General features: G+C 27.1%; 4 protein-coding genes and 1 long non-coding RNA gene across 7 annotated transcripts; 3 read left to right on the top strand and 2 right to left on the bottom strand.

Annotated features, from left to right (window-relative positions):
- Positions 1 to 81: 81 nt before the first annotated feature.
- LOC118450554 (uncharacterized) lies at positions 82 to 5899 on the bottom strand. The gene is made up of 5 exons (XM_035886367.2): positions 5715 to 5899; positions 5382 to 5434; positions 5087 to 5167; positions 4775 to 4995; positions 82 to 4454 (listed from the first exon to the last, which is right to left on the bottom strand). Exons 1-5 carry the CDS (start codon positions 5790 to 5792, stop codon positions 3247 to 3249), a joined length of 1641 nt encoding a protein of 546 aa, XP_035742260.2. The 5' UTR covers positions 5793 to 5899; the 3' UTR covers positions 82 to 3246.
- Positions 5900 to 6572: 673 nt separating this feature from the next.
- LOC146872921 (uncharacterized) lies at positions 6573 to 7428 on the bottom strand. The gene is made up of 3 exons (XR_014982263.1): positions 7315 to 7428; positions 6871 to 6968; positions 6573 to 6789 (listed from the first exon to the last, which is right to left on the bottom strand). It is a non-coding gene; the product is annotated as an uncharacterized LOC146872921 (long non-coding RNA).
- Positions 7429 to 7566: 138 nt separating this feature from the next.
- Tom7 (translocase of outer membrane 7) lies at positions 7567 to 11101 on the top strand. Of its 2 annotated transcripts, none has more exons than XM_085657548.1 (3): positions 7567 to 7792; positions 7916 to 7964; positions 10961 to 11101. In XM_085657548.1, exons 1-3 carry the CDS (start codon positions 7693 to 7695, stop codon positions 10974 to 10976), a joined length of 165 nt encoding a protein of 54 aa, XP_085513674.1. In that variant the 5' UTR covers positions 7567 to 7692; the 3' UTR covers positions 10977 to 11101. The 2 variants fall into 2 exon arrangements, with proteins under 2 accessions (XP_085513674.1, XP_085513672.1); XM_085657546.1 differs by lacking the exon at positions 10961 to 11101 and adding an exon at positions 8059 to 8435 and having other exon boundaries at positions 7572 to 7792.
- Taldo (transaldolase) lies at positions 10975 to 13115 on the top strand. The gene is made up of 6 exons (XM_035886345.2): positions 10975 to 11168; positions 11869 to 11992; positions 12052 to 12291; positions 12375 to 12500; positions 12564 to 12700; positions 12762 to 13115. The coding sequence occupies exons 1-6, from the start codon at positions 10985 to 10987 to the stop codon at positions 13031 to 13033; spliced, it is 1083 nt and encodes a 360-aa protein (XP_035742238.1). The 5' UTR covers positions 10975 to 10984; the 3' UTR covers positions 13034 to 13115.
- A 2931-nt stretch (positions 13116 to 16046) lies between these two features.
- On the top strand, positions 16047 to 18182 carry LOC118450530 (beta-keto L-gulonate decarboxylase). 2 transcript variants are annotated; one of them, XM_085657545.1, is made up of 7 exons: positions 16107 to 16125; positions 16245 to 16344; positions 16423 to 16521; positions 16641 to 16819; positions 16887 to 17148; positions 17231 to 17397; positions 17610 to 18182. In XM_085657545.1, the coding sequence occupies exons 2-7, from the start codon at positions 16266 to 16268 to the stop codon at positions 17781 to 17783; spliced, it is 960 nt and encodes a 319-aa protein (XP_085513671.1). In that variant the 5' UTR covers positions 16107 to 16125; positions 16245 to 16265; the 3' UTR covers positions 17784 to 18182. The 2 variants fall into 2 exon arrangements, with proteins under 2 accessions (XP_035742224.1, XP_085513671.1); XM_035886331.2 differs by having other exon boundaries at positions 16047 to 16344.
- The last annotated feature ends 33 nt before the right edge of the window (positions 18183 to 18215 follow it).

The following is an 18215-nucleotide window of genomic DNA, read 5'->3' as shown; positions in this document are numbered from 1 at the left end:
AAATTCGACGTTGAAAATCGAAAGAATTCACATTTACGCTAATTAAATTATTTTCAATGATATATATACATATATCTCTCGCGATATCGCGATAATATCTCTTATGAATCTTGTTCTTTACATTTGGTATTATAATTACTTGAGGTATAACCGAGATACAATCAACGTCGAAATTTTATTGAAAAAAGGATTCGAGATCGAAGTATAATAAATAAATGTACATAATACATAAATGTATTACACACACACACACGCGTAATTCTTTTTTTCTTTTTTCTTTTTTTATGTGAATAAATATTTCGTGTTTTTATTTCATGAAGACGTCCTTCCATGTTAGTTACAATTTTTACTTCGTTTTGCTTTTGTTTCGCCTATCTTCTTTTCATTTCTTCGCATTTGTAGTAGACTTCTTTCGTGTGATACATCGCGCGACTTTTGTACATTACGATGAAGATCGGATCTAGATTTGGTGTTCCTTTTTTTTGCTTTTTGTTTATCCTTTTTAAAGCTATCGTTATAACACATAGATTATGTACGCACATAAAATATAGTGATGCTGGAAATCTTTAGGGATCCTGACCAAATACGAGGCGCCGTACGCAATTACGCTAATGCTTTTTTCGCGTGTTACCTCGGTGGACAGATTCACTTTAATAAATTAAGATCAATTACAAAAAATAGTGTATGTATATTTCATATCTATATATAGCACACGCATATGTATGTATATATATATATGCACGCATATACGTATATACCTTTGCATGCGTGATTGTGTGTGTTTATATATGTATCTATGTTTCTGTCCATATGCGTGTGTATATATATATCATATTTTATATTCGCTTTTTTTTACATTCTTATCTAAACGAATTTGACGCTATTGGCACGTATGTACGCTTATCTTGGACCGCTATTACGTTTGAGAACTTAGTTACAGACAGTGGCATAGCGTTTCTTTCTTCTTGTTCCTTTTCCTCTCTACTTTTGTATTTCTCTTACTTCTCTCTATAAGTTCCATTTCGAATTTTCATAAAAGAGAACAAAATATGGCGGAACGTGGCACTGTAGAAACAGATTTTCTGGCATCGCACGATATACACACCTAATAGGTGTATTCCCTGATGAACGTAATACTTATTTTATAATAGCGTACCTCGTATTGATATACAATATATATGTATGTGTATGTATATATAATAAAATAATCAATTTTTATATTTCTTTCCTCAGCAATAATACATAATGATCGTCGCGTTAACGTTACGCAATCGTATGTTTATTGCGATCTTATATCGATTAGGATATCGTAAGGATATATAAGCGAGTAAGAAATAGAACGTGCGTTACTTTAATACAAGAAAACGTACTGGGACCCGTATAATCGATCGAATAATAATCGTCGTATCTTCATCTTTGTCCCGATCATATTCTGTTCTTTCTTTCTACATACTTACATACATACGTACGATCGTTTCTTGTTGGAAGCTTTCGTCAATATTAACTTCGCGTATCGTCGTTATGCGTCGTATTACGTATAATAACGCAAGCAAACTAGAAATCCTTTCGCTAAAATTACGGTTTAACGTTTATATATTCCGATAATTGATTGTTTACTGTGCTTTCGTTAGTCCTTAATACTGAAATTGCAATAACGTGCATTATTGTTAAGACTAAACTCTCTTAAGGAGCCCGATTAGAAACGGACATCGTCGTCGGATGTTTGTCCATCGTCGACGTCTACGAATATTAATATAATATAATATATATATTATTTTTTATTGGTTCTTATTAAAAAATACGACAAGATAGTCATTGTAAATTATCCTATGGATTCAAATATTATATAATATTTAAAATTTATCTGTTTCATAAAGTGTAACGAACTGTGCAACGAAGAAGATTAGAAAAATGACATTTATCACATCGACATAGAATGTGAAATGGACTAAATATAAGATCGACATCTTTTCTTCTTTCATTTGTTTTCTTCACTTTGTGCGTAAATCGAATGAATAATCATCAACTTGAAAATGTGGAAGCTCCGCATAAGCAAAAGGAACATTTTGTGTAATGCAAAGAACTACCACCGCGAGCGGAAATGTTTTGCCGATTATTTACAACGAAACTGTTCATGATCACAATGAGTTTTAAGGGAAATAAAAATAACATAACGGTATACTATTATACAAGTCGTGAATGAGCTTATACAAAACATATTGTACGTAGCTTATTAATTCGCACCGATCTTATATATCACTAGAGGCAGTGGTCTCGTATATATCGTAAATCGTAAAGACAAAATTTCGTATTAGAAAGCCAGTAAAGTCACGATTGAAATTTGTTATATATTTTATCGGAAAAGAAACTATAGCAAAAACGTGTTTTAAATATCACACGTTTAATATATATACATATATATGTATATATCTATGCACAATATATATACATACATTTGCACGGGCACACTGGACTATGTCCTAAGCACAAGGTAAAATATCTATGTAAGAATAAATTTATGTCCGAAAGTCGAAAAAGTTACGCTTATAACTTGTAATACGTCGTCGGAATCTTTGAATGAGAAGAAAAAATTAACTCAATTGTAAAGTCGAAAATAGAGAAAGAAAAATGGAGAGGAGATGGGAGAGGGGAGGAGGGAGAGAGAGAAACAAGTTTTACATTCAGTTTTTGTTGAGAAAAAAGGAATTTGACGAGCCAAATACACATAACATAATATATCACACACCCAGTAATATAGAATAAGAAATATGTATGTAATATATATGTATGGGTCATAAATATGCATCTTTTTAAATGTTTAACGATAAACGGAAGAAAACTATGAAATAAGAAAATAAATGAGAAATTCATCAACAATAAAGTTTGAGAATATTAGAGAAAAGAAAAATCATTAAATAAAAATAATTGCATAAACATTTACGCGAGTTTGCACAAAGTTGTACGAGTTTGCATAAAAATGAAGAAACAACACGAAACACTTCTGTGTTATCCTAGTACGTAGTATATAATTGAAATAATAGAAAATTCGAAAGTCATATCTATTTTACCGGCACATGCGACGTAAGCGATTCCTTTGAACGGTTTCAACACATGCATCCTTTTTTTCCACATGGAGGACGGATCAATCAGACACAACGAACAGCGTATACATGAATAAACGATCGATCGATCGATCGATTGACGAGGAATCATTCATCGGAGCGCAGATAAAAAGAGACGCGGTATTTAATCTAACGACTTTGACCTGTCTAATCTACGTTTACTTTCAAAACCAGAGTCGATGATCGTTCTCGTCGCGTCGAAATGTCTCGCGGCGGAAACGAATGACCCCGCTATCACATTATTGGATGGATTTGATTGAGGACTCGTAGCGACGTCCGTAACAACACGATTTGCGAAATCATGTTCCCCCTTAGCGTTCTCGGACAAAACAAAAGTTGTTCGCGTGAAGATCCTTTCGTGAGAATCTAAGGAATCCCTGACTTCCTTTTCCTCGTCCTCCTCTTCCTCTCTTTCTTCTTCTTCCTCCTTATCCTCATCGTGTTTCGAACCAGTGGCATATCTTCCGACAAATTTGTACAATCCACCAGCATTAATCCGGCCAACGACGATCTCATCCGATTTCTCCCTTTTCCTCGAACGAACGGCCGAGAAAAATTCATCTACGTCATCGTCTTTCATGTCCTCTTTCCATAGTTGCTGACGATGCTGTCCGTATCTTTCTTTTGAGGAACAACTTTCGAACTTCGTGTGTCCATGCATCTGAGATATCGTACAGTCCACGCCCTCACAAATATCTCTCAAAATCATCCGTTCTTTCGAGCCGGTCGAATCGACTTCTGACTTAAGCGTTTTACCTTTTCTCGAAGTACCATGAACGATTGGCGGACGTTCAGAAGTGTCAATCGTTGAGAGCATTTCCGAACTCCGCTCCTGTCTCAAAGGAGAAACACAAAAATTTTGTCTGACGATGGCAGCGCTACCGATAACATTCTCCGCCGGACAATACTGCGGTAAACGTACGTACGCTGCATTCTCCTGCATACAATCCTCGGTGTTGTTCTGTCGTGAATTCACCGGACTGTTTGTACACTGTTGCATGGACTGTTGACCATGCGAACCCGGATCCATCATGGTAGAATTTAATCTCGCTGGACTGCACGGATAAGCGAAATATGAAGGCGCGCTCGGATTCGTTATCACATTACTCCCTGCTACCAAATTCAATCTGGTAGCTCTTGCTTCTGGTGATGTTGGCGTCGACGACGCTTTCCCTCGAGTCTGAGCGATCACCGTTTCGTAACTCGGCGGTGGACCATATAATTGATAGTAGGGACAATTGGTGTCGTTCAACACTACATTCATGTTTTGATAATACGTCGATGTCGTTGCGTTCCCGTTGAAATTGGGAGACGTTCCATTCCTTTGAGGACCTAACGAAAGATCTGTACTTTAGAAAATACCATCTTCATATGCCAACTATAAATTTCACGGGCTATCGAGCGTTATATACATTTCCGAAAAGTTTTTATAGATAAAGACTTTTGAACTTAAGTGTAATAAGTAATATCAGTCAGTAAAGAATTCATTTTTAAATGTTAAATCAATTTCTTTCTGAAAAAATTGGGAAGTTTTAAAATACGATATCGTAGGTGTCTAACTGTATCAACAAAAGATAAATTTAAAAAATAACTTCATCAAAGTTAAATATTCAACAATCAATAAAAATGATATCGAAAGAAAATTTACTAGCCTTTCCACATACGATGTAATAAGACGGTGTTTCTTGCTGAATTATAAGAGATACGGGCTTGTTGTGGTTGACAAGCTTGACCTCGAAATGTGCTTTGCGTTCTCGAGTTGGAAGATCTACTTGGGATTGTGGATGCAGTGGTTCTATATCTTCCTTGTAACCTATATCGATACCACCAACCACCTCCGGAACACACCAGAAACATAATTATAACTAAAATCCTAAAAGAAAATGAAAAAATCATAACGTTAATATGAAAAATTGAAGTAACGAATTCAAATCTCGATTTATAATTATTAAAAATTTACGCACCAATAATACCATAAATGATGAAAATGAAGTCCAGGAGAGACGCAGCAGCCGAAGGCGCAACAGTATTCACTTCTTGAACATCTGAGATCAAAATAACTTATCATTTTCATATAAATTCGTTAAAAAATATTTCTCATAATGAAAATTAAATATATGCAAATCAAAGAATGTATCGATCTTATGTAATTCTCACATATCATTATAATAAATATAAACATTATAAATCATGTATGTACAAATAAAAATTTTAAGATACATTAATTATTAAATATAACGTATAAAACATGTAACTCACTCATAATATTTCACTTGTTCAGGCATTTCAGAGGCACAATATTTGGCTTCTGCCTAAAAGAATTTTGTCATTAATAACAATCTGATAATAAAAATAATATATAAAACTCAATATATTTTAAGTGAATACGGTTTCTACGATTGCTTTTAAATACTTGCAACAAACCGATGCTAAACAACTATTTTATTCATGAACAGATCTCAATAAAACGAAATATTCGCTTTTTCTCAAAGAAAATTTTTGTTTATAAATACTTCAATAATTTTCTTTAATGTAATGAAACAATTATGCTTGATTAATATAATAAAATTACATAAGCGTAATATAACTTACATAAACTAAACATTTGGACGTTCCTATGAATATCGCTAATTTCCTCTTCGTGCTACCAGTCATTTTGGCAAAAAACATTTATTCCACTTTCTCACGATCAAAAACAATACAAACTCGTGCTACGTTTTGACATAATCACCTCCGACTAGCATGTGCACACAACATCGCACACCATTTATTGATTTCAATTTCGGGACTCATTCATGACGTCATGTAATGCAGTGCAGCCAACATGTATAATTATTCATACAGATTCCATTGTTACCGACAGTAGATTTAAAGAATTGTAAAATATAAAAGGAAAATAAGTATAAAAATACATAATTTTATATTATTATTAGTTAATATTTATATTATGACTATTATAAAATTGTTATAATCTTTTAATATCTCTAATAATTGAATAAAAAATATAACTATCGTAAAAATACGATATACAGATACAAAATACTTAATATACATATCTTATTTTAATATTTATATAATATCATAGTATATATGGTTACATTTTCATAAAATTAATTGATTTTATTATTGTTATGCATACTATATATATTAGATACATGAGTATACAGTATTGAATATTTACTTTTATAGTGATTTTAGAGACATGAGATATTTGAAATAATATAATAAATTCATTTATCATTCTACTAGTCAAAAAAAATTAATGTAAAATATATAAATTTATATATATATATATCATGCAGTTGTAGTTATAATTTTCTTCCTATTAATTATATATTATTATATATTATATATTATATAACTATAGTAATTATAAAAAAAAATTGTAATTATAAACAAAAAATATATAAAATGTCAATACTTTATCATAGTAAATAATAAATGAAAAAGTTGCCCTTCTCTTTATTATTCTTCTGATTTTTTCATATATTACAAGTATCTTTATCCATTAATATCTCTAAATACTTATTTGTTATTGCCAATTTTATTTGTAAGTCAGGATTTAATCGTACTATCAAGTTTATTATACCAATATGTCTCTCTCATGTTACAATAAAAACAAATCCAGCAAATCATGATTGTACCTAATATTTCTAAGATTATTGTCCTGTAAACATAAAAGAATATAATTTTATCTAACAATTTTAAGTATTGTTATTCAAAATAATAATAAAAAAACTTTATTTACATCATAAAAACTATTTCATGTCCAATAGAACAAGTTTCTTCATCGCCAACAAATTCCCTTGGATCGTACAATCCCCATGCGCAATTATGTACATAGTACTAAGATAGTATTACAAAATAGTATCAATTAGCCTATACAATACTATAAAATCATAATATATATACAATACTATACAAATACAATACTATAATTTCATAAGCAATTATAGGTATTATAAAATGGGTACAAAAGTATTGAATTTTTTTTCTTTCACTCATCATTGAAATTGTTGATACTAAAATGATAAAATATGTTTACATATTCAATAATAACCACATGATCTATAACTCAATAATCACATTTAATCGAACACAAACTTATAATACCTATGTTTTCTTAATATATTAACAATGTTCATATACGTAATTACTTTTATGAGATGTTTACACAAAAACAATCTTATACCTTTAATTAATCTTTAATAAAATTCTATTTTGTGAACATTAATTTGAAATTATAAAGACAAAATTCATTAAGATTAAATTTCAACATTTCAAATTAAATTTATATCATTATCATTTATTGTTGTACATATGCCTTAATAATTAAACGTTCACAAAATCACCTATAACAGAACAGGAATAAATTACATTCCGTTATAACCTTACCTGATTTGTCACAAAAAAAATGAATAAGATCTCATTCTATATACATGAATATATGACTTATATTTTCAAGTATTGAACACCATATCTGCGTTAATTGAGATTATTGGACTAAGATTTCCTTTGAAAAGGCACATGGTATTTTCTCGATCATCAATCAAAAATTAATTTTCTAAAAATGGCTATAAGTCCAAGTACAAAGCAAAAGATTGCTATTGTCTTAGATGTTAGCAAAGTTATATTTCATTGGGGTTTTATTCCTACTGTCCTCTTTTTAGGTTAGATTTTGTTATTTCCTACTTGATATATTTATTATAAATACTTATTGATATTTATAAGGCAGTGTGTATGATAAGTGTTTCAATATTGGTAAATATACTTACATGTATATATATTTGTAGGATTTAGAAAAGGTGCAGATCCTGGCATGCCTCCACTATCGCTTATGAAGTAAGTTATCTTTCAATTTAATAAAAATTAAAGAAAAGTTGATTTCTACTCCTTAAAAAACTACGAATTCATAATTAATCATATTTTTTTACAGCTTACTATGGCAGTAACATGATTTCTCTGTTTTTGTTTATCAATACTTTTCATTTTTATTCAATCAATTTACATTTCTAAATTTCTAAATTAAATTTCTTTTTCATATTGTCTTATCTATAGAATTATTTAAATATAAAATTTGTACTTGTTAAATAAATAATATATTCTGTTCCATTTTGAAATAAATTCTTATTTTGAATATTATGCTAAGTAATAGATAACGAAGAAGTATTTGTAAAGGAAAATGTTACCTGTGTATGTACACTTTAAGCCCATAGAGAGAAAGAGAGACCTTCATGTTTTATTGATAATTAATATCAAAAATAAAATATAACAAATACTTAAATAAATGTCAATTTATAATGCCATGAGAAAATGGGAAACAGTCTTAATTATATTATTACCTATCCTTAACTTATAAAAATAAAAGAATATATAAATTTTATAATAAATAGTTTCGTAACTTTATTAAAATTTTTATACAATTATAATCCGTACTAATCGATTAATGCATGACTACTACAATATCATCTACTTTCCTAAATAATATATTTTAATGAAAAAAGTTATGGCAAATAGAACTTTTTAGAAATAACTATATTAGTGAGAAAATTGATATCATTGGCTACATTCAGTAATTCATAAAAAAAAAGTATTAATGATGGATTCAATGCTATTTATCATATTAGATGAAGACCTTAATCTAAATAAAAATTAAATTAAATTAAACTAAATTAATTAAATTAAATATTTCTTATTTATTTATCCTTATATTCTATATTCTAATGATCATTCTCTGCATACATTATCTAATAAAGAAATTAAATATTCTAAAATAGTTTTTCTCTTGAATTTTATTCTGTTTTTCGATCCTTCTATCTATCATATGATTTGAATCTATTATTCTTTCTTCACATTCTAATATCCTGTTAAATAGATCTTATAGTACTTTTAATTTATTATCTTTCCCTTTTAAATTCTTGGGAGGATGCTATTTTGATAGAGTATTGGAAATAGGGATATAGGATATAAATAACTGCCCTCTAAGATTTACATTTGCAATATTTTTATTGCAGTTACTATTTTCTATATCATTTATATGAATCAAAGTTAAATTGTGCACAGTGGTTTAGACAATTAAAAATACATAAATTATCTCCTATAATTTCTTTTATACAGCTTATTGAACTAAAGTTTTCTTTTATTTCCAACCGTGCGTTATCAATATCCGAATGGATAATATTCACATGTTCGTAATCTTGAATTGATGATAAAATTGAAATGGAACTTTGATTATATACAATTAACATTAATGAGATTAATTATTTAAATTAATTATATGTTTATTTTAATTGATATGTAATTTAATTTAATTGAAATGTTTTTAATAATTCCATTCTTCTCTGTTTGATCCATCATATTAGATTATATTTTTGGCACCTCAAATTTTAACTGAGAAGTCCTTATGATGTGTTGAACTTAAGTAGTAAACGTTCTTTTACTATATTGCAAAAGAATAGGGACCGCTGAACAAACATATTGAAAAGGCATAAAACGATTGGTGGTGTTTAAATGTAAATGTTTATTTTGCTGAATGAAGCCATTATGATGTAATTTGAGTTTAACAGTTTATCTTCAAGTTATATAGTGATTTTTCTTTCTTTTAACTTGCTTATTTATCAACATTATAAATCGATAACTATAATATTAATCATTTAAAAAAGAACTTTATTAAAATATAAAATTGCTCAACATAACTATATACAAGATGTGGTTCCACGTAACTATTTTCTTTTTCTTTTAAATATATTCAGCATAAGAAGCAAAGACAGAATAATAATTCTAATTTAATTAGAATAACGAACGCATAATTTTATTAATATCGCAAGAAGATATGGAATTAAAAAACGACTGCAAAGTACATAAGAAAACAAATGAACTATTAATAATTGAAGCCTACTTTTAATGTTACCATGAGTTTAGTTTTTTTTCTCTTCAGATTTATTTAATTTCATTAAGACAATGCATGAAATGCGTCATATCACATTCATGAAATGGAACGCACATTCTAATTCTTACATGAATACATCTCGCATCTGCGATTCATAGTCAGTCCTACCTTCAAGACGCGTTGATATAATAGAGATTACCAGTCTACCATAGTTGTTAATTTTTAAGGTCATTTAGTTATGAAATCTTTGAATTAATTATGGAAATATAGATTCCCTATATCTATTTTTTATATATCTGTACGAATAACCATTACATATGTATAATTCTAACAATTTTTTATAATTTTAATATATATATACTATTTTTCTATTAAAAATTATTCGGATTAATAATTTTTTAATCATGTAAGAAGTTATTTTCCACTTCATTTAGCATTTTCAAATTAATATTTTCAAATTTTTCTTTCTTGTTAGAAATATCAAACAAAAATATTTAATAAGAAAGCTTTAAAAGAACAATTATCTTCTATAGATTTATTTATAACAGTGAATTCACATATTATTCTTTATAATAAAATTTGCAAGTCATCATATGTAACAGTTTTTTTTCATTCAAACCTTAATAGAATAAACATTTGAATAAAAATATTGTTATAATGCAGTATATATGTACATACGTAGATACATATATTTACTATTTATTAATGAGCAATAAAATATATTTTGTGTACAATTTTTATTTGAATCTATAAATATTGATATTTATAATATAATGATCTATATCAGATATAAATTAATACAAAAAATAGATACGAAAAAAGAGTAGTTATATTACTTGTTCGTTATCTTTCTATTATTTTCAAATATTATAATATTGTAATTTTATATTTTACATTTTAAAATACTTGAATTTTCTAACTTTGTATTTATAATTTAATGTTTCATCAGCGCCATCATACTATAACGTCACAGATGATAACATTCACAAGCATTTGGCAACTACGCGCTCCAGTCGACAAAATTTTCAATGTACTCGAAGTTTATAAAGGTAACGATAGAATGAGTGAGCCACAATTAAAGAAAGTGAAGATGTCGAGTTCACTGGCTCAATTAAAAGAGATGACAACAGTTGTTGCCGACACCGGTGACTTTGAAGGTAAGCGAATAATAATTCAAGTAAAAAAAATATATTTAAAGTCATACGATTCCGGGCATAGGTGAAGGTTACCGAACTTGGTTTAATAGACACAACACAAACGCATGATTTGTTTCTTACGATTAATTCTTCGATAGTAGATGTGATATATCCAAATATTAATTATTCTGCAGAATTTAATATCAAAAAGAAATAAAATAACAGTATATATATATATATACATGAAAAATGTTATCGATATGTTCGCGCGACCAATTCAAAAATGTTCGTATGTAAAACAATAACATTTATTGTTGCGTATTTGAAATACTTGAAATGGCATTAATTTTATATAATAACGACAGTACTAAAATTAAAATTATTAATTATTTTGCCATCAATTATTGTTAAACGCAATATGAAGCAGGTTTATTTAATACGTGTATTTTACAATGATCATATGCAAAGTAACCTTGGCAATAAATAATAAATTACAATTTAATACTATGTTTTATTAATAATACCTTAATACAGTATCCTATATATTAATTTTTAATAATAAAGTTATGGTCATTGGTTCGAATTAAATGACTGAAGAGTGAATTGAATTATTGATGCTTTGTTTTATTAAACATCTTTGGAAAAAATAAAAATTTACAAAAAATTAAAACTGCAGTTTAACTAATGTTAACTTTATATATGACTTAATCTTTAATTATAGCCATGGAACAATTCAAACCGACTGATGCAACTACCAATCCATCCTTGATTCTTGCTGCAGCCAGTCAAAAGAAATATGCTAATTTAATTGACAAAGCTGTTCATTATGGCAAAAAAACAGGATCGTAAGTAAAAATATTTACTTATTTTTTTCTCTTTAATTAAAAACATATATTATTATTAGCACATTAGAAGAACAAATTGAAGCAGCATTAGATTTCACATGTATCTTGTTTGGTAAAGAAATACTTAATATTATTCCTGGAAGAGTTTCTACAGAAGTAGATGCTCGGCTATCATTCAACAAAAATGCTAGCATTGAAAAAGCAAAAAAGTTGATTGATTTATATGAAGAAAATGGGGTAGACAAGGAACGTGTATTAATTAAATTAGCTTCTACCTGGGAAGGTATTCAAGCTGCAAAGTAAGCGTTACTATATATATTATACTATCATTATATTTTAATAATATTTAATATTGAATACATTTTAATATATATTTTTATAGAGAACTTGAGGAAAAGTATGGCATTCATTGCAATCTAACTCTTTTATTTTCTTTCACTCAAGCTATTGCTTGTGCAGAAGCTGGAGTAACTCTTATTTCACCTTTCGTTGGCAGAATTCTTGATTGGTAGATGTTCTATTTAATTTAACATTTTAAAATTATAATTATTCATATTAATCATTTTTACAGGTACGTAGCAAACACAGATAAGAAAGTATATGAAGCTAAAGAAGATCCAGGAGTATTATCAGTTACAAAAATTTATAATTACTATAAAAAGTTTGGTTATAAAACTGTTGTAATGGGTGCTTCATTTAGAAATACAGGTAAACTTATGAATTTAAAAAAAAAATAATATATAGACAGTTTGATATATACAAATTTTAGGTGAAATTAAGCAACTGGCTGGTTGTGATTTTTTAACTATAAGTCCAAAATTATTGGAAGAATTGGAAAAAAGCAACGAACCTATTCGTAAAGTATTAACAGAGGATGCAGCTAAGAAAAGCGATCTACACAAAATCAATTTAAATGAAGCCAAATTCAGATGGCTTTTAAATGAGGATCAGATGGCAACTGATAAACTAAGCGAAGGTATTCGTAAATTTGCAGTAGATGTGCGCAAACTTGAAAAACTATTGCAAGAAAAATTGCAATAAGTATTTTCAAAAATAGTTGCTCATAAATGTAATAAATAATTATTTTGTAAAAATGGTTATTAAAGATATACTTTAAAATGTATTATACATTTTGTTTGAAGTTCTACTATTTGTAAAAAGGATGGTCTAATATGTATACATATATTATATTTATAAAATGTGTATATGTATATATTTATATAAAGAATCATATATATATATATATATTTACATGCATGTATACCTCTTCGAAGGTACTGATGTAGTTATTGTATAAATATTTACCTATTCTATCCTATTTAAAATGATTTGCTTTTTTATATATGTATGTATGTCTACTTTTACTATTACTTCTGCAACATTTTTATTTTGTCATGAAAGCTTTTCCTTTTTATTAGTTCTCATAGTGATATAATTAGATTCTCATTATGATACAATTATAAAACAATCTCTATAAATTTAAAATCTCACAGAAAATATGTAACTCGAGTTACATGAACGTTGTGCTAAAAACCTAAAACCTCATAGCATATTAAAAAAAATAATTTAGGGTTTAAAAAAAACATAATACTTATTAAGTTGAGTTACTATGAATAAAAAATTTGATTTTAATAGGGTTATAAGCAATTTTCGCCTTTGATAATGATAGTGACTTATTGTTATTGTATGACAAAATAATAACAAAAGATTATTAGAAAAGATCTCATTATACTTTAATGTTTAAAAACAATATTGTACATCTATATTTGTTTCAATTGTTTTTGGATCTTGGTCCAGTTAGAACTTTGTCTCTCAGACATCCTTAAATTTTATCATTAGGATGATTATCATGCATTTCCAGTATATTGATATTACTAATTTTATATAATAGCTATATACATTTTATTTTTATAAATAAAATTGCTATTATATTATATTTTGAAGTTGAGAAAAAATAAATAGTTTGAAATTTATAACAAAAATGTAATACATTATTATATTAAGAAGTAATACATTTATCAAAATTTTCATATTATTAAACAGTTTTTTGTTATTGTATTAGAATCTATTCAACTATTTCGTTAATTTTTAGTATTAAAATATTTATAGTAAAATAAAGACCAATTTGTAAATCAGTTGAAATATTTATTCTGAAATTAATATCATAGTTAATTTCTTGTTAATTTAGAAAATGTTATGATTCGTACGAAATTTCAAACCAAACTTAAAACTTACGTTTGTATCAAAAGTAATAGCGAATGAATCTTTTTTACAATTGTGATTACATAAGATATTCTCGCGTGACGGTTATATCTAAAAATGCACTATAATCGTACATTCTATAACCAAACATAAGTTGTAAACAGAATACTTTGCGCACAAGAAAAGTTTTATATTAAATCAAACAATATTTTTAATAATTTAAACAATATAAATTTACGTTGTAAATGTAATGATATTTAGAATGCTATAATGTGAATTAAAAAAAAATAATTCCCGAATGCTTTTAATGTATTCGAAGAAACTTGTTTACAGAATCATAATTACATAATGCTATTACACGAAGTAGTCAGAGACGTGCAAAGTTAGCTCGTGAGTTTTTTATCTCTTATTCCCACTATATCACAATATTCCAATTACATTTATTATTATCACATTATAATACCACGATATTACTGTGTATCATTACGAATAAAAGATTTGTATATATATAGCTCATTGAATTATACACCTGAACGATGAAAAAATTGTCTAATGATATATTTAATGAAATGCGAAACAGTATTACCATTACGAAAAGAAAATATGATTATACTAGGTCAAAAGTTACTCTTGATTATAATGAAAATGAATCTTTTGCTGATATATCAAATTAAATGTCAGCATAGACTAATTACAGAGAAGCGTTATATTCTAAGTTAACTTTTGAACTTTTGAATGAATCTGTCGTCAATGTATGAATGATGTACAGGAGACAAGGCATAATTTCATTTTAATTATTAAATTTAACAAGTAATAAATTATGTGCTTAAAACATTCCTAAGATGACGATACTAAGGATTATAATTTATTATCTAAAGTTGCGATCATGAGAAAAAAGTACTCTCTTCTTGTTAATGATTATTTTATAGTTTTATAAATATTATAAGATATCTTTTACAAATGTATATAATTAATTTAATAAAGTGAACCATTGATAGCTACATTTCTGCATTATCGACTTTGTAACGCCTTCAATTCAGTATTTTGTAACATTCTTGCATATTTATATTTTACTTCTTGCTTCACTCACTTTTAAGTATAAGGTAAAACCTGTAGAGGATTCTTATGTCAAGTATAAACTTGTCAATGTGCAGCATATATATATATATAGAGAGAGATATACAAAACTAATACTATCTTGTGAAGAACAATAATATTTTTTCTTTATATATTTATAGTAGCGTAATTTTGTTGTGTTCTTTCAACTGCAATGGAATTGATTAAAACCGATAGAATTTTATGCTATAACTTAGTAGTATAGAATTCTATCTGCTATAATTTATATAGTAATCGCGATCGATTGATTTTGTATTAATAAAAAGATTGATTTCGCATTAATAAAAAGTACGTTTTCTTTTCATCTACTTCATGTTATTCTTGCCTCAAATATTCTATTGTATAGAGAAAAGTATTATTATATGAGAATTTTGTTATGTCAAAGATGCACATATTTTCATAGGCATACGAACAAATAGATGATTCTTTTTCCTTCTGGAAAAGTATGATTTTTACTTCAATATTTTAGTAACGATTATACTAAATTTCTACTTTGTTATGACTTCCAATTCCTATAATTTATATAAATATTTAAATATTTTTTAGCAGTATTTTCCTGATTCATTGTCATATTTCAAATATATGAATGTTCTCAACTGATAATCATATTTTTTTATAAGATAGAATAACGTTTATGGAAAGAGTATCTTTTCTTATCGGTGTAAAATCCAATGATACGTTATTAACCTAACATTATGTGAACGTAAGTACATGTATATTTGCTTCAGTGAGGTCATATAATAGGAGCATGTGATTAGATAGCGTTTGCAGTTATCATCTTCTTATAGTTATAACGTATTTTCTCTTTACCAAAAGTAAATTATTATTTTATAAACTATTATATCTTGTAATTAATTTAATATATTAAAATAATTTAGAAACTTGAATCCAGTACATTTAATTATAACTTATATTGTATAATTTATTTTTCGAGAAAAATATACATTTCAACAATATGGCAACGTTAGATGTAAAAAAATTGAAAATTACAGAAAGACCATTATATGTACCAAGTCTTCATGAAATAAAAAATGGTAAATATTATTAATGATTGTACTGATTTAACTGCTTATTTTAGTATTTTTAATTTTATTTTATATGTCATATTACAGTTTTAGAAGAAGGATTATCTACAAATTTTGCAGAAGTCAAAGTAGAAGTTGTAGATTGTCCAGATTTAACACAGAAACCATTTTTACTTTCTGCTTCAGGTATTACTTTATTTGTATTTTATAATTTTTATTATCATGTCAAACATCAAGTTTTATATTAACTTATTTTGATGGAATTCATATATATTAATCATAAAATTAAATAAAAATGTTATTAGGATTAAGTGGCAACCCTACGATTCTTGAATTCGGAGGTCCATCTTATCTATTGCCTCTTGTTCAAAGGGATAAGATATATGACATTCGTCAGCTTCTCGAACACTTAAACTATTCTGATAAGGCTTTTGTTATTGGTGCAGGTGCTGGACCATGGCCATATTTAAATTGCAATTGTGAAGTACGAAAATGAGTATACATGTATTCCATACTTATTTATTTTCATATTATAATCAATAATATTTTAGTTAATGATGAATTTAGTAATTTCATCATCTGAAATAAAGAATGAAACACGTATTGCTTCAGTTGATAAGTCGAGTGAAAAATGTACACTTGAAATATTAAATGGCAATGAAACACGACTTGCTTTGTTAGCAAATCTTTTTTTAAGTCAAGGTGAAACAGGATCCGTTTTAAAAGTGCATGTTAAAAAGCGCATTGGAGAGGATGATTTTGTAGCTTCTATGCAAAAAGCACTTGCACACCATTATGAAAATAAACTTGTTGGTAAATAAATTTTAATTGTGTATGTACAGAATTCATTATAGTCTTATTTAAGTAAGAAAAATTAGTACAATTTTTTAAATAGGCATTGGTGGAACATTTTTAATTAACAAAGGAAAAGTAAAACAGCATGTAATGCAAGATTTTTCTACTAAATCATTAAATAATGTACAGCAACTAAATGATTGGTTACGTTTTTATAATATGTCAACTCCTCTTGTTGCTGTTGGAACATTTGTGAGTTCAGAAACAGTAAGTTCTTTTTAAAAGTTGCAATTTATTTACATAGAACTAAATTAATAGAGAACAAATAAAAAGAATTCATAAACTTAGTATTAAACAGTTTTCCAAAAAATAAATTATTTTTGGTTAATTTCTGCTGCAGCTATTTAAAGTATTTAATAAGTTATGGTTTATAAGATTACTATAATAAAATATTATTTGAATATTTTATATTTTTATAGGATTTAGATCTGAGAGTTCAACATTTTCACAGTTTCTCACACCATGGTGAAGGAGGACATTATCATATTGATACTACTCCTGAGACTATAGAATATTTGGGATATTTTAATTTAGGAAACAATTTATACCGTATCGATCAACCAGACAAAAGTTTAAAATTTGGAAAGGACTAACTTATTATATGCATATAAACTATTAGTTTGCTCAATAAGAGTAATATCAAAATATTTAATATAAAATACTACTGCTTTTTATTTATATATAAAATACGAAAATACGGAAAATTTTGATATTACTTATTAGTTAATCCAACATTTACATAGTTTTATTATCACACATACATACATACTCACACATACGTACAGAGAGAGAGAGAGACCCAGCATGTATATATGTATGTGTGTTTGTGTGAGGACATGCACAGGTGATATAACTATACTTATTGACAATAATATATTTTATAAGTAAATAATATATTTGAAAACAAATACGTTTGAAATAGTCTAAATACATATTAAAGTATATAGATATGTATTATACCACAGAAAATTAATAAAAATATATTCTACTTAGCTTAATCTTTTCTTATCTTTACATATACTTTT

Source organism: Vespa mandarinia, chromosome 6, assembly GCF_050613455.1.
Source record: "Vespa mandarinia isolate Hongniang chromosome 6, ASM5061345v1, whole genome shotgun sequence".
Taxonomy (NCBI): domain Eukaryota; kingdom Metazoa; phylum Arthropoda; class Insecta; order Hymenoptera; family Vespidae; genus Vespa; species Vespa mandarinia.
The sequence above is the reverse complement of the archived record's forward strand: the minus strand, read 5'-3'. Positions and strand labels throughout refer to the sequence as shown.